At 46.2% G+C, this 27602-nt stretch overlaps 5 protein-coding genes across 9 annotated transcripts in view; 1 reads left to right on the forward strand and 4 right to left on the reverse strand.

Annotated features, from left to right (window-relative positions):
* The window catches only part of chrna11 (cholinergic receptor, nicotinic, alpha 11), a 20752-nt gene extending 18912 nt beyond the window's left edge, over nucleotides 1-1840 (reverse strand). Inside the window, 1 exon segment of the mRNA XM_060042787.1 lies at nucleotides 1063-1840. Coding sequence (XP_059898770.1) covers nucleotides 1063-1105 — 43 coding nt within the window. The 5' untranslated portion in view covers nucleotides 1106-1840.
* Nucleotides 1841-6535: 4695 nt separating this feature from the next.
* Nucleotides 6536-13804, forward strand: LOC132450715 (small conductance calcium-activated potassium channel protein 1-like). Its single transcript, XM_060042773.1, is given in 11 exon segments — nucleotides 6536-7390; nucleotides 7628-8845; nucleotides 9411-9506; nucleotides 9945-10223; nucleotides 11071-11172; nucleotides 11175-11194; nucleotides 11475-11616; nucleotides 11907-12017; nucleotides 12195-12322; nucleotides 12540-12609; nucleotides 12777-13804. Coding segments are annotated over 10 exon segments (2148 nt in total). The 5' UTR covers nucleotides 6536-7390; nucleotides 7628-7894; the 3' UTR covers nucleotides 13026-13804.
* LOC132450783 (small ribosomal subunit protein eS27) lies at nucleotides 13538-15392 on the reverse strand. The gene is made up of 4 exons (XM_060042892.1): nucleotides 15267-15392; nucleotides 14538-14646; nucleotides 14293-14403; nucleotides 13538-13812 (listed from the first exon to the last, which is right to left on the reverse strand). The coding sequence occupies exons 1-4, from the start codon at nucleotides 15270-15272 to the stop codon at nucleotides 13784-13786; spliced, it is 255 nt and encodes an 84-aa protein (XP_059898875.1). The 5' UTR covers nucleotides 15273-15392; the 3' UTR covers nucleotides 13538-13783.
* Nucleotides 15393-15464: 72 nt separating this feature from the next.
* lrrc71 (leucine rich repeat containing 71) lies at nucleotides 15465-21505 on the reverse strand. Of its 3 annotated transcripts, none has more exons than XM_060042805.1 (17): nucleotides 20979-21505; nucleotides 20770-20802; nucleotides 20554-20688; nucleotides 20257-20364; nucleotides 19912-19987; nucleotides 19741-19815; nucleotides 19471-19539; nucleotides 19061-19220; nucleotides 18889-18972; nucleotides 18684-18758; nucleotides 18029-18136; nucleotides 17628-17694; nucleotides 17466-17545; nucleotides 17323-17346; nucleotides 16858-16975; nucleotides 16162-16253; nucleotides 15465-16005 (listed from the first exon to the last, which is right to left on the reverse strand). In XM_060042805.1, exons 1-17 carry the CDS (start codon nucleotides 21082-21084, stop codon nucleotides 15886-15888), a joined length of 1530 nt encoding a protein of 509 aa, XP_059898788.1. In that variant the 5' UTR covers nucleotides 21085-21505; the 3' UTR covers nucleotides 15465-15885. The 3 variants fall into 3 exon arrangements, 2 of the variants coding, with proteins under 2 accessions (XP_059898788.1, XP_059898789.1); XM_060042806.1 differs by having other exon boundaries at nucleotides 20926-21505; XR_009523903.1 differs by lacking the exon at nucleotides 15465-16005 and having other exon boundaries at nucleotides 16858-17022.
* Nucleotides 21506-21625: 120 nt separating this feature from the next.
* The window catches only part of ash1l (ash1 (absent, small, or homeotic)-like (Drosophila)), a 28939-nt gene continuing 22962 nt past the window's right edge, over nucleotides 21626-27602 (reverse strand). For 2 of the 3 annotated variants that reach the window (XM_060042724.1, XM_060042722.1), the window contains exons 20-25: nucleotides 27496-27586; nucleotides 27034-27172; nucleotides 26316-26488; nucleotides 25730-25896; nucleotides 24633-25185; nucleotides 21626-24255 (exon numbers count right to left, since the gene is read on the reverse strand). In XM_060042724.1, the coding sequence (XP_059898707.1) occupies nucleotides 24164-24255; nucleotides 24633-25185; nucleotides 25730-25896; nucleotides 26316-26488; nucleotides 27034-27172; nucleotides 27496-27586 (1215 nt within the window). In that variant the 3' untranslated portion in view covers nucleotides 21626-24163. The remainder of the gene's footprint in view (nucleotides 24256-24632; nucleotides 25186-25729; nucleotides 25897-26315; nucleotides 26489-27033; nucleotides 27173-27495; nucleotides 27587-27602) is intronic. The other variant, XM_060042723.1, reaches the window with a different exon arrangement.

Genomic DNA, 27602 nt, shown 5'->3' on the forward strand with positions numbered 1-27602 from the left:
AACAAAATAAAATATATGGCCCTGTAGCGCTTCTATTTCTTGGAATCAATGTGCGTCAGTCAGTGCGACGGAGTTTGTGGACAAAATAGTAGCGAGCCTTCCTTCAAGCGCATCACAAAATGTCCCATCAGAAAGAGGAAAGTGCCTTGTTGCCCTTGTGAACAGCAGCGAAAGGCGCCTGCTCAATGACAGAATAAGCACAGGGTAGTCACTGAGCCTAAATATTTTAGAAACAGATGTCTCAGTAAAGCCAGGAGAGACGTCGATGATGGTTTGATCACAGACCGCGGTTAACGGTTAACATGATAATGAAATAACAGTCAAACATGATCAGTGTTATCATCAGCTGCAGAGCACCTAGATCAGCCTGTACCAGGGACGTGAGCACTTAGACATGTTGGAGAGACTTTAGCAGCTGGTGGATGTCGGATGAGTCAGAGTCAGAGCAAAACAATGAAGGACGAGATGAATAAACACATGAATGAATGGATGATGAAATAAATAAACGAACCAGCCAACAAATGAATGAATGAACGCAACGACAAATAATAAACATAGATAAATAAAACTATAAATAAGTGTGTAGAGAGTTCTACGGACGCCTCTCTCAGGAGGGGCTTGACCTACCGTTGAAGGCACTATCGCCACGCAGGGTAATAAATATCCAGCCTGTCTCCCCCCTCTCCCCCCTGTCTCCCCCTCCCCCCCTAGTTCTCCGATATCTCGACCGTCCCCACGGCGGGAGCTCGGCGTGTGAGTCTGTGGTAAACATTCCATCAGCCGTACGCCTCTCAACAGGCGAGCAACGCCGCCCCAGTAAACAGCCACATCCCCAGGGGTATCCAACTCCAGCGCCCTGCCACTGAAGTGCCTCTCCTCCCCATCACACACAGACCACATAGCAGCCAGCCGGCGGGAAGTTTTGCGGGAGAGACCCCAAAATATATACATACATGCTACAAAGTAGAAGTGTGAAATGTGAAATGCGTGTGTGCATGTGTTAGTGTGTGTGTGTGTGTGTGTGTGTGTGTGTGTGTGTGTGTGTGTGTGTGTGTGTCTCACCGTGGATCAAAGCGAGGAGAAGGAGCAACAGCGTGGACCACATCTTGCCAGCCGGAGAGGAGAGAAACGAGGAGAGGAGAGGAGAGGAGAGGAGAGGAGAGGAGAGGAGAGGAGAGGAGAGGAGAGGAGAGGAGAGGAGAGGAGAGGAGAGGAGAGGAGAGGAGCGAGGAGAGGAGAGGAGAGGAGCGAGGAGAGGGAGCGGAGCAGAGAGGAGAGAGGGGAGAGGAGAGGAGAGGAGCGGAGACGACCAGAGGAGGAGAGAGGAGCGGAGAGAGCAGCGGGGAGAGAGAGCAGTGGACGAGGATCCGGAACGAAGCAGAGCTTTAGTTACCGACCTGCTTCTGGGAAGAAGAAAAAAAAAAAAGGAAAAAAAGAAAAAAAAAACGGATTCCGGAAATAAGAGGAGAAGGCTGAGGATGAGGAAGGGCTAGTTTGATGAAGCCGGCGGGAGCTAATCCCACCCAGCTCGACCAGCCAGCCACCACCACCACCAGCTCAGCCCCCGCTCCACGGCCACATCGCTTCAACTGGAACAAATGGACCACTCCGATGGAGAGACGGGGGAGAACCAGCCCGAGAGAGAGAGAGAGAGAGAGAGAGAGAGAGAGGGGGAGAGAGAGGGAGAGGGGGAGAAAGAGAGGGAGGTGGGGGAGACTGAGGCTGTGAGATGCAGATTGTCCAGCTGTCTGTCTGTCTCTTTTCCTCGCTCCCTCTCTGTTTCTGTCTAACTCTCCGTCTCTCTCGCTTGCTCGCTCGCTCTGCCCCACTCGCTCTCTCTCTCTCTTCTCTCTCTCTCTCTCTCTCTCTCTCTCTCTCTCTCTCTCTCTCTCTCTCAAATACAAACACACACGCATCCATCGGCAGATTGCATTGAGTGAGGGAAGGCAGTGAAGGGTGAGGAAGAGGGAGAGGGGGAGCAGGGGGGGGGGGGGGGGGGGGCAGCTGATTGATTCTCGAACGCAATGAGTTTGTGTGGTCTCTCACTCTCCCCCCCCTTCTCTCTATCTCTCTTTATCTCTCTCTCCCCCTTCTCTCTCCCTCTCCCTCTCCCTCTCCCTCTCTTTATCATGTCACTCAGACTGGCTCCTTGGGAGGCTGCCGGTTGAAAAGCAGAGCGAGGACAGATGGAGATAGGGCAGACTGAGAGAGAGTGAATGAATACAATGACTATTATAGATAAATAAATAAATATACTTATGTGTAAATATTCATTATTATATTTCACATTTGGCCATTGCGCAACAAACCAAAGAAGTATAAGGGTAAGTCAAAGTAATAAAGGTCTACAAATACATACGTACAAATATCCTACATCTTTCCTTCTGATTCTAAAAAAGTTGTTCATTCCATGTGTGTGTGTGTGTGTGTGTGTGTGTGTGTGTGTGTGTGTGTGTGTGTGTGTGTGTGTGTGTGTGTGTGTGTGTGTGTGTGTGTGTGTTTGCGTGTGCATGCGTACGTGCATGCGTGAAAGTCTGTGTAGCAGCCTATATGTATGAAGATTGCGTCTCGGCGCAATTGGTCGTTCAGTCATTCATTCAGCTCGGGGTGTGTGTGTTGGGGGGGGGGGGTACTTTAGCATCAGCAAGGACTCGGGTCTAATTGAGAAAGTGCTGGGCTCGGCGGGAAGGTGTATGTGCACGCTCTAAACTCTGCTCCTCATTCGTTCTCACGGAACGCTGATGCGAGGCCAGGACAGCGGGAAACCACCCATGGAGAGGAGGGAGGGGAGGGGAGGGGAGGGGAGGGGAGGGGAGGGGAGGGGAGGGGGGGGGCAAAAAAATAAAAAATATAAATAAAAGAAAGCGAGGAAAGAAAGGAAAGAAATACTATTAATTAAAGGAAAGAGGGAAAATGAAAAAAAAAAATAAAGGGATGAGGGAAAGAAAGAATTGAAGGAAGGAAGGAAGGAAGGAAGGAAGGAAGGAAGGAAGGAAGGAAGGAAGGAAGGAAGGAAGGATGGAAGGAAGGAAGGAAGGAAGGAAGGAAGGAAGGAAGGAAGGAAGGAAGGAAGGAAGGAAGGAAGGAAGAAAGGAAGGAAGGAAGGAAGGAAGGAAGGAAGGAAGGAAGGAAGGAAGGAAGGGAGCTGGGTATATAATAGATTACCCTATTACGTCGCTGCCCTTCAGAATCGGCCGCTCACTGGGAGGCTGTCAGGCTTCCGGAAGGCTCCCGAGACACGGATCCACGCGCTGCTGAACACGAAGGCTACACCCGATGGCCCTCGAAGCCTCGGAGGCAGAAAGAAGGATGGCTTTACAGAGACGGCTAAAAGTTGAGGAGATTGCACCGGGCAAGGAACAAGGATAAATGATGTTTACCTGTTATGTATAATAAGGAACCACATCCTGTTACTTTGCCCTCCCAGTGGGATCTTAGAGTAAATTTAATTTAATGTTGCCTTTATGCTTACCAAAGGAAATAACCCTTGCCTTTTGATGTACGAGGTGGCAGTTTGAAAATGTGGCGAAAAAATAATTAAGAAGAAAGAAAGAAAGAAAGAAAGAAAGAAAGAAAGAAAGAAAGAAAGAAAGAAAGAAAGAAAGAAAGAAAGAAAGAAAGAAAGAAAGAAAGAAAGAAAGAAAGAAAGAAAGAAAGAAAGAAAGAAAGAAAGAAAGAAAGAAAGAAAGAAAGAAAGAAAGAAAGAAAGAAAGAAAGAAAGAAAGAAAGAAAGAAAGAAAGAAAGCATACTGCCTCATGCAATTACTGATAAGAGATCGAAGCCAGGCTCGTGGGTGCCCTCTAGCGGTGGTTCTTCAAACTGCAGCTTTTAAATTAAGACCATACGAAATCAAATGTAGCCTACTGGATTAATCCCAGACAGAGTTTAAGGCTCTCACATCAGAACGTAAACACAGTAGTCCTACTAATAATTCAAAGGAGATTGTGTTTTTGTTTTTTCAAATAATGAAACAAACGACCTAAATATAAGCCATATATGTACACAAAAAGAGGGTATAATATGTAGAATGCTAAATATATAAAATAAGGCTTAACATTATAGACATGTACATGTAGAGGTACATGTAGATGGAAGGAAGGAAGGAAGGAAGGAAGGAAGGAAGGAAGGAAGGAAGGAAGGAAGGAAGGAAGGAAGGAAGGAAGGAAGGAAGGAAGGAAGGAAGGAAGGAAGGAAGGGAGGGAGCTGGGTATACAATGTGAAATGTTTGTTTGACATTTGTATATTCGTTACGTTCTTTGCTCCGACCTCAGGCCAGTTAAATCAGCCGCTCTCTCGCTTTCTCCTGCTCTCTCTCTCTCTCTCGCTCGCTCTCTCCTGCTCTCTCTCTCTCGATCGCTCTCTTCTGCTATCTCTCTCTCTCGCTCGCTCTCCCCTGCTCTCTCTCGCTCTCGCTCTGAACCGTGCTTTGGACATCGCATCTGTCAGTCCGCTGCAGCGCCGGGTGCTTTTAATTACTCTGGGATTGGATTAGGCAATCTCCAAAACTGACGTGTCCCCTCCGCCTAATAGGGGCCTATCGACAGCCATCCACTTATCTGGGACATCCACGACTCCCAAGTAGCTCGTAGCTTTGTATGCATTGGATGGGGAATCTTTATCATGTTAAAGGCTGAACTATGGGTGGGTATTACAATGGCTAGTGCTGGAATCCATTTATAGTTTCTAGTGTGTGTGTCTATGTTTGTGTGCGTGTGCGTGTGTGTGTGTGTGTGTGTGTGTGTGTGTGTGTGTGTGTGTGTGTGTGTGTGTGTGTGGTGGTGAGGGTGGGTGGGTTGCCATTTGGGGTCGTTTAAGTGTGTACAGCTTACCCTACATTGATCAATATTCCATTATTTTAAAATACATTTACACTACACATATACATCGAAGTTGTAATAACTGCATATTGGACTAATCTGCACATTCTAAAATCGATGCAACTATTTACATTATTGCTTATTATGATTTAAGTTGCAGGGGGCTTTGCTGAAGGATCACCTACCAGCAAACAAACACATGCATTCATAGTCACACATGCATACATGCACACACACACACACACACACACACACACACACAGACACACACACACACACACACACACACACACCAAGTCACACATACACACACACATGCATGCACGTGCTTGCACACAATCACACAAGCGCTTATATGTGCCCTCAGACCCTAAGACACAAACATACACACTCAATCACACACAGCCAAACAAGCACATACAAACACACACACATACAAACGTTTACATTTACATTTAGCAGACGCCTTTATCCATTGTGACTTACAAGCACAAACAATCACTAGGTTAACCCATTCCCTGTATACAACGAAGATAGCTAGGATAAGATGAACTAAAAGGATTTTTAGGACTTTTACTTGCTCTTAGCAATGGCGGTACCAGACGTCCATTTGAAGTAGTGGAGCGGAGCGCTTGAGCTGGGGTGTGTGGTCTGACCAACGCTCAGAGGTAGGCAGGGGCAGTTCCATTGACCGCCTTGTAGGCCAGCCCCATCATCTTGAATCTGACACGAGCTACTACAGGGAGCTCGTCCTCACCTGTACCTGAGGATGCAAACTCCATGCAGCCCAGAGCCTCAACTGGTGTTTCACCCACCGGTCCCTGAGGCTGCAAGCCAGGTTGTAAACCCTGCATTGCTTGGCTGATCTTGCAGCAAGCTGTTGAATTAACAAATGATAAACACAATGGAACTACCCCTCTGACCAGAGGGTCATTATTCTCTCCGGTGGGAAGGTAACTAAAGGTCTTTAAGATACTCAACGCGGCAACTCGGCCCCCATCCAATCTATTTAGTATGGACCACAATATAGTATATTGACTTTGTGGTTTTTATTTCCAAACTCCTACAGGAACTAGGGGTCTGTATCTTAAACTACTAGCAACTACTGCTTAGCAAGTGGGTACAACAGGCTACTTGCTACTTAAGGGAGGTCAACGATCTCATAAGAAGAGATAAGATCCCTGCCCGCTAACCCTTCAACTTTCCCCTCTATATCCTGCCTCCAGATGCGTTCTGAGTCAACCTTAAATTCTTTAGTTTATTCTTTAGGAACCCACGTGGGATAGATTACTTACAGGTTATGTAACTGGCTCCTCCTCTCCTCCCCGGGGCCCAATGTGTGGACAGAACTCTGTTTCTCCCCATCTGTCACGCGGATTTAGACAGATGAGGGTGAATGTCATTGTTATGACTTTAATGCCTTAATACCCCACCCACTCCATGCATATTGTTATGGGCTAAAGGCAGCAACATATTTGATATTTCATAAGCCCATAAGTATGGGATATCTTCCCCCTAGACGTGATTAATCTCGTAGGATAATCGTATGAATTGATAGCGGGTCCATTGTCTCCTGAAGATTATATTGAACGAAGAAAAGAACAGGCACTTTGAGTTTGACCGTGGTAAAAGAAAAATAACCAAATGTTTGAGATTGTGCACGATAAAAATAAGTGCAATTAAAAATTAGCAAGAGAAACACACAGAATCCAACGCAAAAGCCGAAACACACAAAGACTCAAGGGATTAGACAGCCAGACAAACATACACATCAGCAACCACATGCACACAGAGTTAGGATCTGGGAAACGCACACACACACACACACAAACAAACACACACACACACACAGGAGGGTGTACATCTACCAATAGCTTCTGAAAAAATCTGGCAGATGTCACATACATATCCACACACACACACACACACACACACACACACACACACACACACACACACACACACACACACACACACACACACACAAATATACACTGTTTGCCTGGTCCTCTTAACAGCTGTAGCAGTGAACTTGAAGTCTTTGCAGTGGTTAAGCTCTGGGCTTTAAAGAAGGCATTCTGGCTGGCATTCTGTTGACAGGCGGTAGTCAACCATAGATATGTAGAAATGGCTTTGAGTGGGGCGGATATGGATGAACTGTGATTTGCGTGCTGTCATATGAGGGTTCATAACCTATACTTAAATCCACGGGAGTAGGTCGCTGACAAGAGAGCTAGTAATGGATTGCTTGGGTAGTTTGTGTAAAACCGACCCACCCGAGTGATGGAATATTAGTGAGAGGACAAGACACACTGGCATCGTCGTCATCAAGGTCGGCTGCTTGGTCAAATCGCAGCTTGAGAGCTTTTCTCTTTTCTCGTCCTTCTTGGGGGTTTTTTCGGAGAGAAGATTCAAACATCATTTTTCTCTCGCGACGGTTCATCTTTCTCGGCTCAGACAGAGGACACCCAAGAGCAATGAAGGCGACTTAAGAAGAGGATGCTTGGGAAATTAACCAATAAGTAAAGCATTAAAGAGTACGAGTCTTCAACTTTAATGAAGTTCTCAGAGGGTAAGAATTGGAACAAAGATGAATTATTCAGTGTTGTTTTGAAAAAATAGCCACAAAATACATGTTGTGTGTTATAAGGCAGGCGTTTTTCTCTGCAGTGGAGTTATAAAAGGTTGCTCATCACTTATTAGAGGTAGTGACACTGTAGCTGGTGTACGCGAGCCACCTTAATTATTTTTTGCATATGATTACATCTCTGAACCTAAAGAAACACATTTTCCCTGGATTCCTCTGTAGGATATCCTCTGGTTTTCCTAAATGTAGGAAAACCAGAAGAATAAGGAGCTGTCGGATTCTGGAGCAGGTCTACAGACCTTAGGGGGGGCTGCTCGCTGTGCAGATGTCCCCATGCCTCGCCCGTCTACTTAACTCCGCTGGCCTCCTCTCAGCGGCGGGCCACTCTCCTGGCGCCTCCCAGCCCGTCTCCTTCATTCATCACTCACTCATCCCGACGCGTGATCGGTCGAGGGGCTCTGCGATCGGGTCTGTAAGCCGACCATCGCCATGGAGACGTCCCCATCCATGAGCACGCCGGTGGTGTCCGGCGACGAGGCGGAGGCCCAGCGGCCCCTCCTCCCGCCCAGACCCCCGCCCCCCCCCGGCTGTCCCCCCCAGTGCGGACTCCACCCCGCGGTGCACCACCAGGCGGGCCGGGGGGATCCGGGGGTCTGGACGGACCGGCCGCAGGCCATGGCTACGGTGCCCGTGTACAACGGCCACCTCTACGTCTCCGCCTCCCCCTCCCGCTCCTCCCCCTCCCCCTCCTCGACCTTTCCCCTCTGGAGGCGGGACAAAGGGGGCAAGGGAAAAGACGGCCGCGGCGACCGGAAGGGCCCGAAGAAGCAGCCGCCCGCGCGGCAGAACGCCGGTCACAAGGAGAAGAACAGAGCCAAGAAGCCGGAGGGTCCCCGGCCGCACCAGGAGAAGACCCCCGCACCCCCATCCCCCGCCTCCTCTTACAGGGGCGGCCAGGGGACCCCCCACCGCGGGTCCCCTTACCGGGTGACCTGCCGCTCCCACCTGGAGGCCAGGGAGACCGCCGTGGGCTGGGGCGCCGCGGGGGAACGCCGCCACGACCCCACACCGGACGTTGCCGTGGAGATGCGCGACCGCCGCACGGTCCCGGAGATCATCATCACCGCCAGAGACGACGTGGACGAGGAGCTGGAGGAGTCCCGGATCTACACGGTGGAGGGGGGGGACCGGCGTGGCCCGCTGCCCGGGGCGGAGGGCCCCGGCCCCGGCCCGGCCCCCGCCCCGGGGCCCCAGGAGTCCAAACCGGACATGAAGGACGACCAGTACTGGAAGACCCACAGCATCGGCTGGAGGCTGGTGCGGCGCAGGGCTCTGTTCGAGAGGAGGCAGCGGCTCAACGACTGTGCCCTGGCCGTGGGGATCTTCGGGGTGGTCGTCATGGTGATGGAGACGGAGCTGTCCTGGAGTGTCTACAGTAAGGTCAGTGGTTGCCGAGCAGCCAAGAAAAGAGACGGAAGAGGAAAAGTGATTTTTTGTTTTCATAGAAAGCAGACTTTTTTTTTTTTTGCGTTTCCTACTGGAGAAGCTGCCGCTGTGAATCAGGCTCAACGTGATGAAATATCGTTTTTACTAGTCTTGTCTCAACGGTTTAGGTGTAAATATTTGACCACAAACCTGGAAAAATGGCTAAACAACACATGGATTAGTGTCATGTTCATTAAATCAACCAACTGGATTAACTCAATACAATGTAATGGAGATTGTGTCATGTCCTACCTACATTCCTTTGGTATTCATCCAGCACTTCATGGGTGTGTGTGGGTGTGTATGTGCGAGTGCATTTGCCTGCGCTTGTGTGTGTGTGCGCTTGCATGCATGTGTGTATGCGTGTGTGACTTTGCGTGTGTGTGTGTGTGACTTTGCGTGTGTGTGTGTGTGTGTGTGTGTGTGTGTGTGTGTATGTATGTATGTTTGTGTATGCGTGTGTGACTTTGCGTGTGTGTGTGTGTGACTTTGCGTGTGTGTTTGTGTGCTTCACCCACAGAGTTCCATCTACTCCATAGTGCTGAAGTCGGTGATCAGTGTGTCCACCGTGCTCCTGGTGGGCCTGATCGTGGCCTATCACTGCTGTGAGGTGCAGGTACCGAAAGACTCTTTAACTCTACGATCCTCTGACGTCGTCGTTGTCAGCGGTCTGCTGGTCAGCCCTTCAACACATTGAATCAATCCTTTAAGGCTCATGGAAGTTGATAAATGACTATGTCCAGGAGAAGCAATCTTTTTAAATGTAAACATCAAATTAGGTTTTGGTTAGTTGGCATGAAATTAAAGGCGGAGATCACACAGTGCCGTACTCAGAAAGAAGAAGCTTTCATATTCTGCTGACCTGGAGAGCCCGATATGGTTTAAAAAGCGCCTTGGGGGGAAAAAAGCATATCTCACACAATTGAATACTAACAAGGGGCTATTGAACTCTAACACCATCTCCCAGTTGCACCACAAGAGACGAACCGCATTACGACTCTGAAAAAAACACCCACACACTGGACCATAAGAAACACCATCTCATAATTTACAGCTCTACATGCACGACAACGGCGCAGAGGACTGGCGCATCGCCATGACGATGGAGCGGGTCACGCTGATTGCGCTGGAGCTCGTGGCGGTGGCCGTCCACCCGTACCCCATGGGCGTGCTGGCCTACGTCCAGAAGGTCCCGCCCAGCTCGGAGACGGAGCTGGAGATCATGCTGGCTCTGCCCATGTTCCTCCGACTCTACCTGCTGGGCCGCGCCATGATGCTGCACAGCCGGCTCTTCACAGACACCGCCTCGCGCAGCATCGGCGCTCTGAACAAGGTCAGAGGACGCCGGAGTCTGTCTCTCTCTCTCTCTCTCTCTCTCTCTCTCTCTCTCTCTCTCTCTCTCTCTCTCTCTCTCTCTCTCTCTCTCTCTCTCTCTCTCTCTCTCTCTCTCTCTCTCTCTCTCTCTCTCTCCCTCCCTCCCTCCCTCCCTCCCTCCCTCCCTCTCTCCCTCTCTCTCTCTCTCTCTCTCTCTCTCTCTCTCTCTCTCTCTCTCTCTCTCTCTCTCTCTCTCTCTCTCTCTCTCTCTCTCTCTCTGGATTGGTCAGTAAGCAGTAGCACTAACTCCCACCTAGAACTTCAAATAATCTAAATAGAATCAGTTCAATGTAGGAGACTTTAACTTGGTAATTGAATACCACAGCATGCCAGCCTATGAGCCATGAAGGTACAATTATTGAAAATCAACCAAAAAGAATCCATGCAAAGATATGACAATAACTGGGCTGTATCATGGGTTTGGAAAAAACAACAACTGCAATGCATGTGATATGTCGTTCAGTCCACTCAACCCAAGGGGGTGAGTCACAGTTCTGTGACTTTATCGTTTTGTTCCGGAGTAGCACGCCTTTACCGCTCTCCTTTCCTCCTTCATGGTTTCAATCTCCCATTTTAATAACCTCCCCACTAATCCGCTCCCTCAGTGGTGTGGCTATTTTAGAGAGGGACCAGGGCGACCTTTTCTCTCCCTCTCCGCAAAACACAATATCTCCGTGGCTCAGGGCACTGGCTCTGATCCCTAATGCCCTCTGTATCCCCATCCGTGTGTTGTGTGTTATCGTGCCGCTACATGCTTGAGTGTAGTTATACAACGTAGGCCCCAATGCGCTGCCTGGCCTCCCCAGATCCACTTCAACACCCGCTTTGTGGGCAAGACGCTGATGACCACCTACCCGGGCACTGTGCTCATGATCTTCAGCGTGTCCCTGTGGATCGTGGCGGCGTGGGGTTTGTGCATGTTTGTGAAAGGTATGCATAATGGGCGTCGAGGACTGTAACCTTGTCCATCCTTCATACGTTTTTTTTTTTATTATTATTCCTAAAAGAAAGACTATCAACGTTTTTTTGTAAATCATGGTTGGGGATTGATTCATTTGAAATTGTTAATAAACTTAACACTTAAAGAGATCTTTATATTTCTAATACCCCATATCACTACCACCTGTCTACTGTAGCACAGATTTGTTTATTTACATACTTATTATGCTCTTACCTTAAACACCTTCATCGGATGCCCACCGTCCTACAGGCACCACAACTACAGGGACCTCAGCAGCAACTACATGGAGGCCCTGTGGATGGTCTCTGTGACCTTCCTGTCCATTGGCTACGGGGACGTGGTGCCCCACACCTACTGCGGTCGCAGCATCTGTCTGCTCACAGGGATCATGGTAAGAGGGAGCACAGATATACCTCTCTCTCTCTGCTCAGTTTACACAGTAATACGCTACGGACAGCTAAATAAGATTTGGAAAAAAGTCTCCCTGTTTGCAACAACTTCAACTAGGTTTAGAATTTGATGAAGTATTAAAAAGCAACCTTAACTTTGAATTTGTCAAAGTTAAGGTGCCCCGTTACAAAAAGCCATTTGACAAATGAAACTGAATGATTATTTGTGGATTTTCAGTACTACCGTCTGATCTCCATGTTTCTTTCTGTCTTGTCTTGTTATGCACTGCAGGGGGCTGGCTGCACAGTGTTGGTGGTTGCCGTGGTTGCCAGGAAGCTGGAGCTTACCCGAGCAGAAAAACACGTCCACAATTTTATGATGGATTCCCACATCTCCAAAGAGGTCCCAGTACATATAATAAATGCTCCATTCCAGCTTCATTCACACAAATTAATTACAACATCTGTTTCGTACTGATTAAGCCCAAGATTGGCAGAGTACATTGTAAAGTAAATTATAGTCTGCAGCCAAGACGAATGCCAACACGATAATAATGCTTCGTCATTTAAATGAATGTAGATCAAATCTGCAGCGGCAAACGTGTTGAGGGAGACTTGGCTCATCTACAAACACACAAAGATGTCGAGGGAGAGGGACCACACCAGGGTCCGCATGCACCAGAGGAAGCTGCTGCTGGCCATCCACCAGTAAGATGGCTGCCGTTTCTCACTTTCATCATTAGAGGAATGATGCTTTAACAGGTTATCCAATGCTTTCCCAAATTGGACTATAGATGCAGGGGATCAAGGGTGCCGTGTAAATATGTGTGTGGAAAAGAAGATTGCCTCTTGGGACAAAACAAAAGAGGAAAAGATGCTTTATCGATTCATGTGTTGCTCAATATTTCCCCTGTGTTGTGCCTAGTCTGCGCAGCGTGAAAATGGAGAAGAGAAAGCTGGCCGACCAAGCTAACTCACTTGTGGATCTCAGCAAGGTGGGAGAGGCGAGTGAAACTCCTCCTAAAACACCCATCTACATTCTTCCCATTCAGTATCTAATCCGGCTACTGTTTTTCTTAACACCATGTACAATCTCTTCACCCTACACTATGGCGCTGTTACCGTCCATGTCCACCACCAACGCCTGGTGGCGGTCCTGCAGATGCAGAGCCTGATGTACGACGTGCTGTCGGAGGTGCAGGGCTGCCGGGGAGAGCTGGACACGCACGTCAACAGCCTGGAGAAGCACGTGGAGGAGCTGAGAGAGGGCTTCCGGAGCCTCATGCCTCTCCTCTCCAACACGCTGTCCACACAAAACTCCTCCATCCGCCACCTGCTGTGGGAGAGGGAGACCCAGGCGGAGAACGCCGCCACCGCCGCCGCCACAAGCGGGGGCGACGGAGCGCAATAGGGCCAGACCGTGGGAACCAACGATGGAGGGAGGGCCGGCTGGTGTTTGCAAGGACATGGATCCATCTCCTCAGGGTTGACAAAGATCAGGACACACAATATATCTCTCTCTTCCCCCCCCCCCCCCCCCCCCCCAAGAGATAAAATCCTTGTTTGAGCTGAAACAATGTAGTTACCGGTTTAGAATAACTAGCAGTTTTGTAGAAAAATGTGACATGTATTTTAATGCAGCTCTAATGGTGTACAATTAAAAATAAAACTCAAGTTACTTGGCAGTCCTCTTGTACAGGCCATCAATTAAATTGTGCCAAGAAATCCTCTGAACCGCTGGTTTATGTCAGCCTGCTGTTAAATAGATCAATTAATTATCTGAGAAGGGAATGAGAACATTCATGTGAATCATAATACTGTTTCTTTCACAAGTACTAATAGCCCCAGTAGTTGTGTAATAGGATTAACAAGAAAGGGACAAGAAAGCCACAATACGTAAAAAGTAAGGCAAGAACAACAGCATTTTCTTTAGTCAAAACAATATTTTTTATTAAGAGAGACAGGGTTGGAAGTCCATGTACAGCATAAACTGATCTCCCAATGAGCACAGTGAAATCCTGTATTGCCCAGTCAGTTCAGCCAGGCTGATCCTGAATGACGATCGATTTGTTTGGTCTTGAATGAAGTACCGCCTGCCATGTTGGGGCAGAAGACGCTGACATTAACCGCTCCAACGCCACCTCTCTCACTCAGCGACAGTGAAAGCACCTAGTGCTGCTTCCTCCTGAATGAGCATCCTGACCGAGAAAGCAGAGTTTAGTCACTATTGGAAGCACAGCATGAGTAAACAAAAGAATACTGCAGGTACAGCAATCGGTATTGCATACCATTTAAGCTACAGTGGTAGGACAGCAGTACAGTATTCCTAAAGACATTGACTGAGTGAGTTCATCCTGTCAGTCATAGACTATTCTACTACCACTGTACAAAAAAATTAAACAGTGAAAACCTTACACAACATAACTTTAACCAGATTTTATTTTAGACCCAAATATAAAATACACTATATTGCATGTCTTGCCACAATAGCCACAACAGAAAGAGTTTGAACTCGCCCTTGATCTTCACCACTTCTGAATACAGGACATACTATCTTGCACTGGAATGAGGCAGGAAATCTATAGCAACGGCAGTATCACCACACGTAACATGTTATTTAATGGGGATGGCCGCTGAAAGGTGACATAAGTGGAAATAAAGTAAGCCCAGTCACATACCCTCTGTGAGACGTGCTTTGCCTCCAGTGGGTTGGCATAGGACTGTCGAGCAGCCTACACACAACACAACGGTCTGTGCATGGCTGAAGACCGTTGTGATCTTATAGCATCCTGGAATGACAGGGAAAACAACCATTAGGTGCAGTCAACTGTGATTATAGCGATTCATCAATAAAAAAAATACTCAGGTCATGTCACAGGCACTATTCTCACATAATAATCGCATTTTTATATAATTTAATTACCTGGACATTTCACGTCCATGAAGTAAGAGTTGGGACTCTGAACGAGACGCTTCTTCTTGTGCCTCCTCTTTTCCTCCTCGGGAGTTGGGTGCAGCAAGTCTTTTGCGAGCTGGGAAATAAAAGGAATAAGAATTTAACGGAAAGAGAGCGTCAAAGTACATGTCTACCAACGGTATCTTGCAATGACTTGGATGCTTTACTGTATAGGTTGTCATTTGTAAACTGAAACAAAATCAACCGTTAACGTTGATGCTTTAATGGGATACTTGGGACAATTAATAAACATGTACGGAAAACATAAATGTTGGAACACATGGCACGAGTGGCCTGCATGTAGAGATTTGAAAACACTGCGTAGCTCCCGATGTTTGAAATACCATAATGATCGGTGATCAATTAAATTAAGAACATGTCCTGTGCATCTTAAATCAACCGATGTAAATGCTAAAACCATACGATAAGGATTTCAGTCTAAATATACCGATTGCTTTTTCTACCCAGTCTCCGTGTTTGCCTTATGTAGGCAGCCATCTTGTATCACAACGCGCTCTCCGTGTGCTCCAAAGGGATACAATACTCGCTTAATACTTGGGGCCATTTTTGACCACACGTCAAAAAGTCATATTATTCGGATCGCACATTTCTTATGTATAAATGGGTGCATGTATCGGGTTTAATACTTTGTGCTATATGGTTAAAATGTATTTTCTCAGTCTCTCGCATACTCACTGGCATGTTGGCGAGGAAATAGCCGCTGCCGGAAAGGAGGCTTTACCGGAAGCCAGGGCTTCATATCCGTAGTCGCTTTGGAGAACCGACAGGAAATGAGTACATTTCAAAACGGTAGCAGCCATTTTTGTAAGGTCGAAAACAACCAACCGAAGCATCTGTGTAGTATATATTTATTCATAAAAATAAACCATGTCATTTTTGTTTCCATCGTTTATTTTCCTAATAAAAACTGTGCGTCAAGAGAGTTAATTTTGAAACCGCGACTCTGAATGCAGCTCGGGTCTAATAAATATATGCTAATTACTGTTGTGTAAAATAAATAATCGACCAAAATCCATTTCAAATAGAAAAGTAATGTCAAGTAGAAAATAATCTATATTATTTTTTATAGTAACATTGTCTATTTAAATACAACCAACACACATACATTCTAAAGAATAGTTTCCCTGGCAAAATATAAAAATATGTATTTATTTAATTAAATGGTGTCTTCTATGATTAAAACAAGGATTCAAAAATATGCAATCAAATACATTTAATGAAAATAATTCACATTATTCACAGGATCACATTACTACCTAGGATACTCTGTAGAGTTAGCCATTTCATATTTTTCCTAATCCCCCTGGCCCTCCTGCTCTGGCTGTGGGGCAGTAGTTTTGTTGAGTGGATCTCGCAGCGCCATTAGCTCCTGAATCTTCACAAAGTCTTCAAAGTCTGGACAGAAACTGTTTCTCTGGGGGGGAAGGAGTAGGTTGATTATACTTCTGTCAATATCTACACACTTCTGGGCATAACTGCATTAATACTGAGACACGAAGAACATGCGCTCCATGATTATCCACGGTAATTGGATAAAACAACGCGAGCGCAGTCGGTTTTTGAGTCCCACCTGAAGGCTCAGTCGTCGGAGCCCCCCCCCCTCGGGCTGCTTTTGCAGAGATGACAGGAACAAAGGCAGCGACTGCTCGGATATCTTGTTCCCTGCAGAGGGAAATTAAAGGCACCCAGTGCAACTTTCGAGGCTTAAAAATAAACATTCAATTTCTAGTCTTTTTTACACATAGTAAGTTTCAATAACTCCATACCATTACATACCGACATTTAAGCAGCAAAGATGAGACGTCGTTGTGTGGTGAGAACTGATACAAAATCGATAACAACAACAATGCCGCCATTTTCTTTATTTTTTGTAACCTACAATAAATAAAGTAGGCTTCCAGTCAATGGAAAAATGGCTTCTCCCCACCGGCGATTGTTGTTGTTTACGATTTTCTATCAGTTCTCACCACACAACGACGTCTCATCTTTGCTCCTTGAATGTCAATATGTAATGGTATGGAGTTATTGAAACTTACTACGTGTAAAAAAGACTAGAAATTGAATGTTTATTTTTCATTGAATGTTTACATAAAGTTGCACTGGGTGCCTTTAATAAACATTGTGTTTAGAATGTATCTATTTTGTTGTTATATGTGGAGATTAAAATAACCTGTGTAACAAAAGTGTACTTTAAACAAGCACTCCTGCTTCACAGGAATGAAGAGCGAGGAGGAAACGCTCTGATAGTCTGTGACAGTAGGCCTACCTGACAGGTTTAAGTAACAGAGAGCAGTGTTCCCAGGCAGCAGGACTTGGCCGTCTCTGCCCTGCACTGTTGTCTCCAGCAGGGGGCTCTCTAACGGCTCTCCCTGGTGGTCAAGCAGCTGAAAAGCACGAGCAACCAACCACCACATTTGTGATTTGCTGCCATCTAAAGTTTGAAAAGAATCTGACGATAAATGCATGCACTATTTAGTATGTAGTTTTTCATTTAATTCCGCAATGGAACAACAATGATTCTGAGGATAGGTATACACATATCAGTTTTATATATTAATAGTATAAACACATAATAAAAAATACATATGAGCAAATTTATTCCTACAATCTTCCATCATTTGAGGAATAGCCATTATAGCCTTTATTGTGGCAGCAAACACAGAGCTGTGTTCCAAACAAATACTTTCCCTATCACTTAGATTTTAAGCAAAAGTATTCCCTGGTAACAAACCTCATTTAGACCGCCTGGCTTATCCTGCAGGGGAAAAAAAACATTAGTTAATGTAATAGGACCACATCAATAATACAAAATGGTTTTGGTATGAGAGTGGGGGCTATGGATTTTGTGGGTAAGCAATTGTTACATAAGCCTACCTCTGGATCACCAACCGATGGGTTTTTGTCTTTGGCTCCAGGCTTGCCTGCTTTCCCACGTTGCACCTTGAGTTCAGAGGCTTGGAAAGATCAGAGCAACAGCATTCATTGGTAGTTCCTGCTCTAATGTAAAGACTGCAATAGAGGGAGAGAATTGTTTACCTTTCTTGATCAGTTTGGGATCGTCTTTCTTGGTCACGGCTGTTTTTTCCTCTTTTTTAGGCGGTTCCTTTGAATGTGGAGTGAGACTTGTTATAAACCTTCACTGAGAAACGTCCTTAAGAACAAATGAGCATGATAACTTGATCTGCAGAAGAACTTTTTCTTTCTCTCTGGCTGTTTATCGCTTCAGAAATACTTTAGCTTTTTCGAAAATGTTGACTCTTTAAACTTGATGGGCATCTACTTGTATGCAATAATAGCTAATGAATCAATGACAGCGATTAGATTTAGCCTTATAAACAACCCTAGCATGGTATCAATGGAAGAAACAGAAGAAGATAATTAAAAACCCAGCAAAAATATATCGAAACAACCTGTATACAAAACGATTCATTCCTTACCTTTCTTTTTACACTGCTTTTGCTCATTGATTTGTTGAGGTTGGTGTTCAGGGAGGAGCTGCTCGGTGTACCCAGAGAGCTTTCTGTAGGAGGAGAGTGCTCTGATGACTGCGCACACGCACACGCACACACACACACACACACACACACACACACACACACACACATACACACACACAGACACACACACACACACACACACACACACACACACACACACACACACACACACACACACACACACACACACACACACACACACACACACACACACAGACACACACAAACAGACACACACACACTAACTATGGCATAGTTAAAATGCATCACAGTGCATTTTGGTGCATTCGTCTTAAAGGCATATATCATAGAATAAAGACAAATTAAAGATAAAGATTATTCATTTAATTTAATGAATAAGCTCATTCTATGTAGACAGGCATACAATGGCTGGACTTGGACAGGCATAAGACACGATCATTCGTGCTCTATTACACCTCTGTAAACCATTATGTTTTTACGAATAAAATAAATCACAATAATCAAATGTATGAGATGAGGGATAAATGATGCATGTAAATATTTCCGTGTCTGAGTGAATCAGACAAAGTAAAGAGTCTTCAAGGCAAGAGTAAACCCCCGCCTGCACACTTACATTCTGTTCTCGATCCAGCAGCTGATGTCTCCGCTCCACAATCTCCTCTTGGGTTAGAGCAAACGGACCAAGCACCTGACCAGTGAACAACAATAAAAAGAGAATTAGAAGCTCGCACACCACCAACACATGCCACAAAACCAATGTGCAATCCGCTCCATTACTTTGAAAGGACCACGTCATACGGGTCTGAGGGAGGACTCACTTTGGCCAGGTGAGCCGCCCCTGCGTCGCCTATCTTGTTGTTGCCGAGAGAGAGACAGAGCAGGCCCCGGTTGAAACGCAGGCCCTAGGAGATCACACATGGGGACCATGAACGTCCCTGACACAGACTGTAGCCACACATGGAAATGGAGACTGGGGGCTCGGCTGTGTACCTGGGCTATGTGTGTGGCGCCTGCATCACCGATAGAGTTGAACGCCAGGTTGAGAATCACAAGGTTCCTATTGGCCGATGTGGTCGTTGAGAGAGCCGAGCCAATCAGGCGAGCTCCCTCCTCTCCGATGCGGTTGTTTCTAAGCGACAGGTGAGTGAGGCTTGGAAGAGAGAATAAGAGGTGTTATTATAAGATTTTGCCAAGACTGTATACAACCGTTATACAGTCCAAGCTGGTGTGTTTGTGTTTGTGTGTGTGTGTGTGTGTGTGTGTGTGTGTGTGTGTGTGTGTGTGTGTGTGTGTGTGTGTGTGTGTGTGTGTGTGTGTGTGTGTGTGTGTGTATTTGTCTGTCTGAAATTTCCCATGCATATGACGTTTAGTAACATATCGTTCAATATCTGTCCACTCACACGCTGTCTTTAGACATTAGCAGGTGGTAACTTTGTTCTGGAAGAGGATTGCCCTCCAGTATGACAGTCCTAACACAGATGATGAAGAATAGTGTGATAGATTTAGTGAAATACTACAACATGGAACATATTTAGAAAATATATTTTAGCTTTTACTTTCCAAATCTAGAACAGAAAAAAATCATCATCACAATGCTAAAATCCCATAATCAACCATAGGGGGAAAAAGCCTTAGTAATACAACAGATATGAGAACCATGATAGATTCACCTCAGGTTGGAACACAGAGGGAACGTGTTGTTGAGAGAAATTACCATCTTATCTGACAGTCGGGTTTGCCACAAGCTGAAACATAACGATTCAAATGTTTACATGCAAAGATAAGCCTCCACATTATCACATAGGAACGGAACTTGTCTCTAAGAACTCCTTAACACTTACTGAAGGCTAAGCAGGTTGCTCAAAGAAGGAAGAATCTTGCAAAGCACCCGGGCCACCAACATATCTACCTTCCATCCTGGATATCAAATCATTAGTTATAATATGTGATTTTCATTTCGGTAAATCCATCGTTTTGCCCAAAGATAAATAATAACACATATTTAATTAATTTATTTGTGTGTGTGTGTGTGTGTGTGTGTGTGTGTGTGTGTGTGTGTGTGTGTGTGTGTGTGTGTGTGTGTGTGTGTGTGTGTGTGTGTGTGTGTGTGTGTGTGTGTTTGTTTGTGATCAATCAATAGTATAGTATACTATAGCATAGCGTAATGTAGCCTATATTACGCTTACCAGATATCTTAATGCTCTTGAGGTTTAGGGGTTCTTCATTCTCTAAGACCACTAGGACGCAAGGATTGGAGTACAACCGTTGTTTTTCCGCCTCTGAGTTGTCGTGCTCTGACAACGCAAGAATAAAAACAGAAACGAAATGAATGAAAAATTGCCAAACGTATGTTGTTGACAAGTGTCTTTTCAGGATTGGGCGCAAATCCAAAACAAATCTGTGTTGGTTCTGGGAATACATACATGATGATACACATGTTACTTTCTGCGTCTTTATGTCGATATACTGATCATCGTGTTTACCGATGTTCTCTCCATCCGTAGCCGAGCTTGAGGATGCTGCGGGTCTCTGAGTAACAACTGGAATCTCCTTCATGCCCAGGAGAAGGCACAGTTCCGGGAGATCAACGTGAAGGTTGCCAGAGCACTGGTAGTCCTCTATAATACACACAATCATGCAGATTTAGGCGAGAACTCGTCTTCAGAAGGATGGGAATCTTATTGACCATTACTACTCACCAATAGCATGACTAGCACATTTTTCATTCACTCCTATTAGAATAAAAACAAACAAGCAATAGGGAAATAAGCGTCACAGTAGAAATACAGTGAAAAAGCAAGACGTAGAATCAGAGTACATGAGGTGTAACTTATTGTATGGATATGAACGTATACTTGTGATTATAGTCGGCGGAAGGTCTTCCACTACAGCGATCGCCTTTTCTGACCTGTCTTTGGGTTTCTCCGGACGTTTTTTAGACATTGCTGCCTCGTATTTTGGCCTATGTGAGTTCGAACCAAATCGCAAATATCGTCTGAGAGTTTGCCTCCCATACGTACTGTTTACAGTGGAGTTGCTATGGGAACAGTGCCGCTACACGGGGAACCGCCCGCGTCTCCCGATAAATAAGACAAACTAAAATCGAAGGCACAATTGAGGTTGTATGTATTAGCTAAATCCTTTTAATTTACACTGTTGTGAAAATCGATCCGTCAAAAGCACCTACCTAAATCCACGCACAGTGGATGGAGAATTGAAAAGTAAAAGATAACGCAGGTACTTACTTCTCGCGAGAGTGAGAATGAGGCGTTTGCACTGCGGTTTTGTATAATTATATTTTTTTCTATTTAATTGAACAACTTCTCAACTATTCAATACCAACAAATGAGACAATATTGCAAGACTTTCAACAGTGAAGATGAGGATAGCAGGACGTGAAGAATGCACGTAGGTGGCGCTGCCAAGTGCCATCAGATGTTTCATATCTCAATCCTCCAAAATAGTTCAAATTTAATCATTTGCACTTTGTCTTTGTTAATTAATTCCTGCTATCTTCCTATAACCCAAGCAAAGCAAAACAACACAATGAATCTATTCACAATAATGTAGTGCTTTTTATTAAAAAACAAACAAAAAACAAAAAACAAATAGAATATAAAACAAAAAAGTAAAAACCAACAGCATTTTCCATGACTTTATAATCATAATTACAAACTTTTAACGAGTGGAAGAAGTTTTTGACAAACTGTACACATCACAAAATGTCTGCCAGTCTGCCATATACAATGCTTGCATCTTATTTTGTGATTGTCTAAAAATAACTAAACAAATCACACAAAATACACAAATACAAGTACAAGCATTTTACAATGACTGTTATCACAAAACGGAACCGTTTCAGTTTTTTTAAAGGAAAAAGAAAATAACATGATATCTAGCTGACAGCGTAATCTTTATCTCTGTCACCTTTCTTAAAAAATATCATAACATTTTTATGTTGGTTTGTTTTTTTAGTGTTCAACACTTTGCAGCAAAAAATCAAGGAGCTTTTTACTCCTTAAAAGTAATATTATTAACAATATTCCTTACTGTGACCGAGAAGCCATTGCAAGGACTATGATGTCCCGGTGCCTTTCTATGTCCATTAGACAGTCTTCTCGTTCATGCAAGTACATAGATGGAATTTATAGGCAGCAAAAAACGTATATACGTTGCTTGGGTAGGACCGCTAAGTGTGGGAATTTGGACAAAACTCTCCTTTTCCTTTAAGCTTAACTGTCTTCATTGTAGTTATACAAATGGAAGAAATTATCATATTATCATTAGAATAATCATAATACATTTTAGGGCTGAGTCCTGTACAGTTCAATACACCAAAAAAAATCCATAATCAAGATATTGCTTTTGGAGACGTTTCTCGTGTAAAGTTTGTATATGTACATTAAGTTGGCACTGTACAGCTTCTCTCTACCTCTCTCTATCTCCCACTCTCTCTTTCGTAGCCAGTTGTATGTCTCAATTCTCTGTCAGTTTAACACATAGGGACATGCGGTCCCATTTTATCAGAGGCATTCCAGGGGCAAAAAAAATCTCATTGGATATCACACATTTTAAACATTCACCATGGCACAACCAGGATCGTGTATTCTGAAGAGGAAAACGGAACTGGAGTCCATTCCCTCTCAAAACACAGTACTCACCCCCCGCCCGCCCCTCCAGCGCCATCTAACAGAATATAAGAAAATATGACTGCCACGATACATTTCATGTTGAGTATTGTTTTCATAGTTTTCTTAAAACTGTTAATTGCCATCAAGCCCTTAATTTTTTTCCTCTTTAAAAAAAAATCAATATCTTCAAGGTTTATAGCGTACAAACACTAAATAAGTGTGGATGCACACCCGCACACACACACACTCTCGCACGCACGCACGCACGCACGCAAGCCAGTCTGGGGAGCATGGCGTTCCTAAGGCGTTACAATGAAGGCCAGTGTTCCACCGCCTGATATAATTTAGCTGGTGAATCAGGTTACTTCCACATAAGAAAGGGCAAAGCTGACCGCCTCGCCTCAATAATAACTTTAAAAAATCAACAAGACACTAAAACAAAAACCCAAAAAAAGAAGCGCACTGTCATTCGCCCAAGACACCGCCTTCTGCCTGCACATCTTAAAGAAAAGAGCAAGATATGCTTTCCCCTCCGCCGAATTCCCCCAGAATACATCGGCTGACTCTCGAGAGCGTTAGTGTGTGTTTTCCATCGCCATAGATACGCCCGAGCTTCACCATGTCCTCAGTGCCAAAAGTGCAGTAGAGCCGACCTCATTCCCGCCTCATCGACCGTGTGTCCCTCGCCCAGCTCTGCAGCAGCGTTTTTTATTGTCATTCTTCCGAAGCGCACTTGCTTCTCCTATGCATTCTAATCATTAAGTCCTGACACTTTCTGGCATTAGCTTAGTTTTGTTTTGAATCATTGCAGCTCTTCCCCACAAGGGGGAGTTGGTCTCCAGCGTTCCAAGTCACAGGAAGCCATCCTACTGGGGCCGCTGTACGTCATTCGTTCCGGTACCACTTCTCATTTTTCGATCCTTAATTCTAACGGCCGCCCTTCCTCGTTGACCCTTGTTGGTACGGTAAACGCCTATGTCTTCAGCCTGCAGCCTGCAGTCTTTCACACAATGCTCAAAGGCCGTTTGATGCATTGTAAGTGCGTGGTGTTTCTGTTTCTCTTCCTATGTCAATAAAAACGTTTGCATCATACTATTTAAATAAGCCAAAACAAATGAAGGAAGAAAAAAACGAAAAACAAAGTGTGGGTCCTTTCTCCCCCTGAGTAGTCCTGAACCCCTTGAAAAAAACGGCAACCATATTGACAACCTTCCCATCCTGCATTGTGTTTCTTTGTAAGTTTCCCTGCCTCGCATCTCTCGCTCCGAGTCTGAGATGGCAGGTTTGGAGAGAGCTACACCTGAAAGGTTTCTCCGGAGGACGCAAGGTCGTCGCTACTCCTTGCTCGCTCCTTTCTCCCCCCCCCCCCCCCCCCCCCCCGAGCGGAGCCTCGTCGTCCCTTTCCCCTGCGTCTCTCCGTGGTATCTCCGTCTTTCGCTCACCGACAGCGAGCTAACCTGTGTTACTTCCTGCACACAAAGTCACCAAAGCCGAGGGTTCGCCGTCGTAGCCGGCGGCCAGCCCCCTCCTCCAGGAGGTAGGTGACGTCAATGGCTGTGGGGAGGAGATCAGACAGAGCAGGGGTTAGCAGACCGGGGGGCAGACCTCAGTTAGATTAAGATCTGTAAGACGGTACATTGTCTGGGAAGAAGGTCTGTGACTAAGCATGGGCTTTATCCATTCAGGAAGAAGCCACTTATCCCAATTGGAGAAAAATGGCACAATCTTGAATAACATCAAACATGCCACTTAAGAATTCTGAAGTCACGACATTTAAATACTTGTCGAAGTCTTGTTGAACCCCATTTGGGGGATGAAGGATTAAATCGACAGGACACGACAGCATGCTTATCCCACTGGTGGACACCATGCTTCCACCACACGACACGACCCCCAGCCCCCAAAGCGGTCCCCAGGAGTGGCATCAATACCTGCGCCCTCACCGTTCTTGCTGGGCGTTCGCTGCAGCAGGTCCAGCAGGATCTTGTTCAGTCTGTCGCGCTGCGCCTCCCGCCTTCCCAGCCCAACGTGGTGGTGGTGGTGGAGCAGCACGTGGTGGTGGTGGTGCAGCGGCGACGAGGCCGACGACGAAGGGACCTCCACCATCTCCCCGACCCTCTCCGCCAGAACCTCCTCCTCCGGCTTCCCTCGGCCCGCCGCCTCCCGCATTTCCTCGTCCTCCTCTTCCTCGTCCTCTTCCTCGTCCTCCTCCTCTCCGTTGGCCCCCGCCTCGCCCCCCCGTGGCTCGGCCCTAGGGGGCTTGCCGCTGGGGGCTGTGGGGTCCCCTGCCGTTGGATCCGCCTCTTCCTCGGCTCCGCCTCCCTCTCCCCGCTCGTCTTCGGTGGCCTCCGGAGGGAAGTCGTCGCTGCCGCGGTCGCACGGCGAGCCGCTGTCGTCATCGCCGCCGGGGGCGCCTTTGTCTCGCTCGCTCTTCCATGCCGCCCGCCCGCCGTTCCTCTTGTAGCTGTCGGGCACGTAGTGGGGCTGGAACACAGGGGACAAGAGGCTAGTTTAGCCACTGCAGCTAAAGGTACAGCGACTAAGATGCTAGTTTAGCCACTGTAGCTAAAGGTAAAGTGAGAGAGATCCTAGTTTAGTAACTGTAGCCAAAGGTACAGTGAGAAAGAGATGCTAGTTCAGCCACTGTAGCTAAATGTACTAGAGTAAGATGCTAGTTCAGCCACTGTAGCTAAAAGTACTGTGGGTAAGAAGCCCCCTTAGCTAATGTAGCTAAAGGCACTTCAAAAAAGACCCTAGGCTAGCCACTGTAGCTAAAGGAACTGTGCGAAAGATGCTAGTTTAGCCACTGTATCTAGGTACTTTGAGTAAGAGGCCATTTTAGCCACTGTAGCTAAAGGTACTGTGAGTAAGATGCTAGTTTAACCACTGTAGCTAAAGGTACAGTTAGCAAAATGCTAGTTTAGCCTAAGTAGCTATAATTACTGTTAAGAAGAGGCTAGTTCAGCCATAGTAGCTATGTGTACGGTTAATAAGATGCTAGTTCAGCCACAGTAGCTATAGGTCTTACCGAGAAGTCCCTCTTGGGCGCCAGCCGCTTGGGGAAGTGGTTGAAGGCGTAGGGCTTGGTGCAGACCGGATAGCGGTTGCGGTGGATCTTGTAGAAGAGGTGGGCTGACTTGTCCAGCCGGTAATCGCATATGTACACGTCCTGTTCCTTCACGCCTTTCGGCCGCCCTGCAGGGTGGGGGGGGAACCGCCGTTTAGCACTTCCTAATCATGCAAACATCCACGGCCGTGGGCGCGGGAGTGTGAAGTGCGATGTGCGTATGCATAGTCGTTCACACATGAAACAGAGCCTTAAATGACAAACACATGAGCTGTTATGTTATCGAAGGCTTTGGCTAGAAGACCTCAGAGTACACCCGGTTTAAACGCATTGCTCAAGGGCATCGCATCACTGCAGTTTCAAGTTGAGTGAGGCCAGCCAACCAAATCTGTTCCCTGATCGCGCGGATGACTTCAGGATTTCAACCGACAACTCTCCACGGACTCAGGATCTGCCCCAGTGTAAGAGTACATTAATGTGCGTGTGTGTGTGTGTGTGCGTGTGTGCATGTGTGCGTGCGTTTGTGTGTGTGAGCCTATGCTCTCACCCTTGCAGTAGGTGTACAGGTCCAGGACGCAGCAGTTGCCCACCACTGCCTCCAGGGGGATGATCTCGTACAGAGGCATGCGGAACAGCTCGTTCTGGTAGAAGCGGCGCGACGGGGAGTGGTGCGTCTCGTGGGGCCGGAAGTAGTGGTGACCAAAAGCAAAACGCTCACCCCTTCACACATAAAAAGATAAAACACACACACACGCGGACACACACGCGGACACACACACACACACACACACACACACACACACACAAACACACACACACACACAAACACACACACACACAGAATAAAGTGTTAGTGCTTAATGGTACTGAGAGAGCATGGTTGGAGCTACAGTGCAGACGAAACTGTGTTGAGAGTAGAAGTGAAAGCAGAATCTCTGGTGTCAGTTCCATGAGTAAGGAAACCCCATTCAAAGCCCTGTAACGGTTTCCGATAACACAAATTATGTTTACAGGAACACAACCATGCTCAACAAGTCAGAGAACTCCGTATATCAAAACAGCTCTTCTCCATGTCATTTGAGAAAAGGCTTCTTAACACGTTTACCCAAAGTGCTTTGTGACTTCAGCATCCCTGATACTACTTTGCTATCTAGAAAGATGAAAATAAGACCGAGAGAAAAGAAACACGGAAAGGACAAAGAAAGAGAGAAAGAATGAAAGAAAGAAAACACAGAAAGCGAAAGAGGATGAAGCAAAAGACTCACTTCTCGTTCTTCCAGAGCTTTTCAATGCGGAAGATGTCCAGGTTGTCTCTGTTGACGTGAGTCAAGAGCCGGTATGACTGTCTGATCGGCTGGCCCTCGGTGGTGCGTCTGCTATCCCTCATCAGGTACACACAATCGCCTGCGCACAACACACACAAAAATATATATATATATTGGTTGTGCTGTCAAACTATTATATCACTACTACTATTTTTTTGCTGCTATGCTTCATATGTAAAAGCCCCATAAAATAAATATATAATCACACTTAAATAGTACTATAGGGTTAGGGTTGGGGGATCAGGGTTCAGGGTTCAACTGTTATGTCCCCAGTCTTCCTGTGGACATCTTTGAGCACGATCCCTAACCCCAACCAGCTCCAAAGAGCCCGCTAAGTGGCTTCATAGTAAACAAATGGCTGAGTCTGCTCTGTGTGCATGGCTAACCACCGGGACTCCATACCTTGGTGCAGAAGCAGCTCGTCTCGGAGCAAGCAGATGAAGTACATCGAGCCGGACTGGGCATAGCTGGGCTGGGGCAGCATTGGTACTTCCTGCCAACCAATCAGA

The sequence above is a fragment of the Gadus macrocephalus genome, chromosome 22 (assembly GCF_031168955.1).
Source record: "Gadus macrocephalus chromosome 22, ASM3116895v1".
Classification (NCBI taxonomy): Eukaryota; Metazoa; Chordata; class Actinopteri; order Gadiformes; family Gadidae; genus Gadus; species Gadus macrocephalus.

What these genes read in the sequence shown, in the direction of transcription:
- lrrc71 (XM_060042805.1), bottom strand. Translation starts at nt 21,084, where the DNA reads ATGGGAGGCAAACTCTCAGACGATATTTGCGATTTGGTTCGAACTCAC. An exon ending in CTAATGTCTAAAGACAGCGT is followed by an intron (nt 19,221 to 19,470) that starts GTGAGTGGACAG and finishes CTCTCTTCCAAG; the next exon opens with CCTCACTCACCTGTCGCTTA. An exon ending in GGGCGGCTCACCTGGCCAAA is followed by an intron (nt 18,759 to 18,888) that starts GTGAGTCCTCCC and finishes TTCACTGGTCAG; the next exon opens with GTGCTTGGTCCGTTTGCTCT.
- LOC132450783 (XM_060042892.1), bottom strand. An exon ending in CATGGACGTGAAATGTCCAG is followed by an intron (nt 14,404 to 14,537) that starts GTAATTAAATTA and finishes CTGTCATTCCAG; the next exon opens with GATGCTATAAGATCACAACG. An exon ending in CAAAGCACGTCTCACAGAGG is followed by an intron (nt 13,813 to 14,292) that starts GTATGTGACTGG and finishes TTTCTCGGTCAG; the next exon opens with GATGCTCATTCAGGAGGAAG.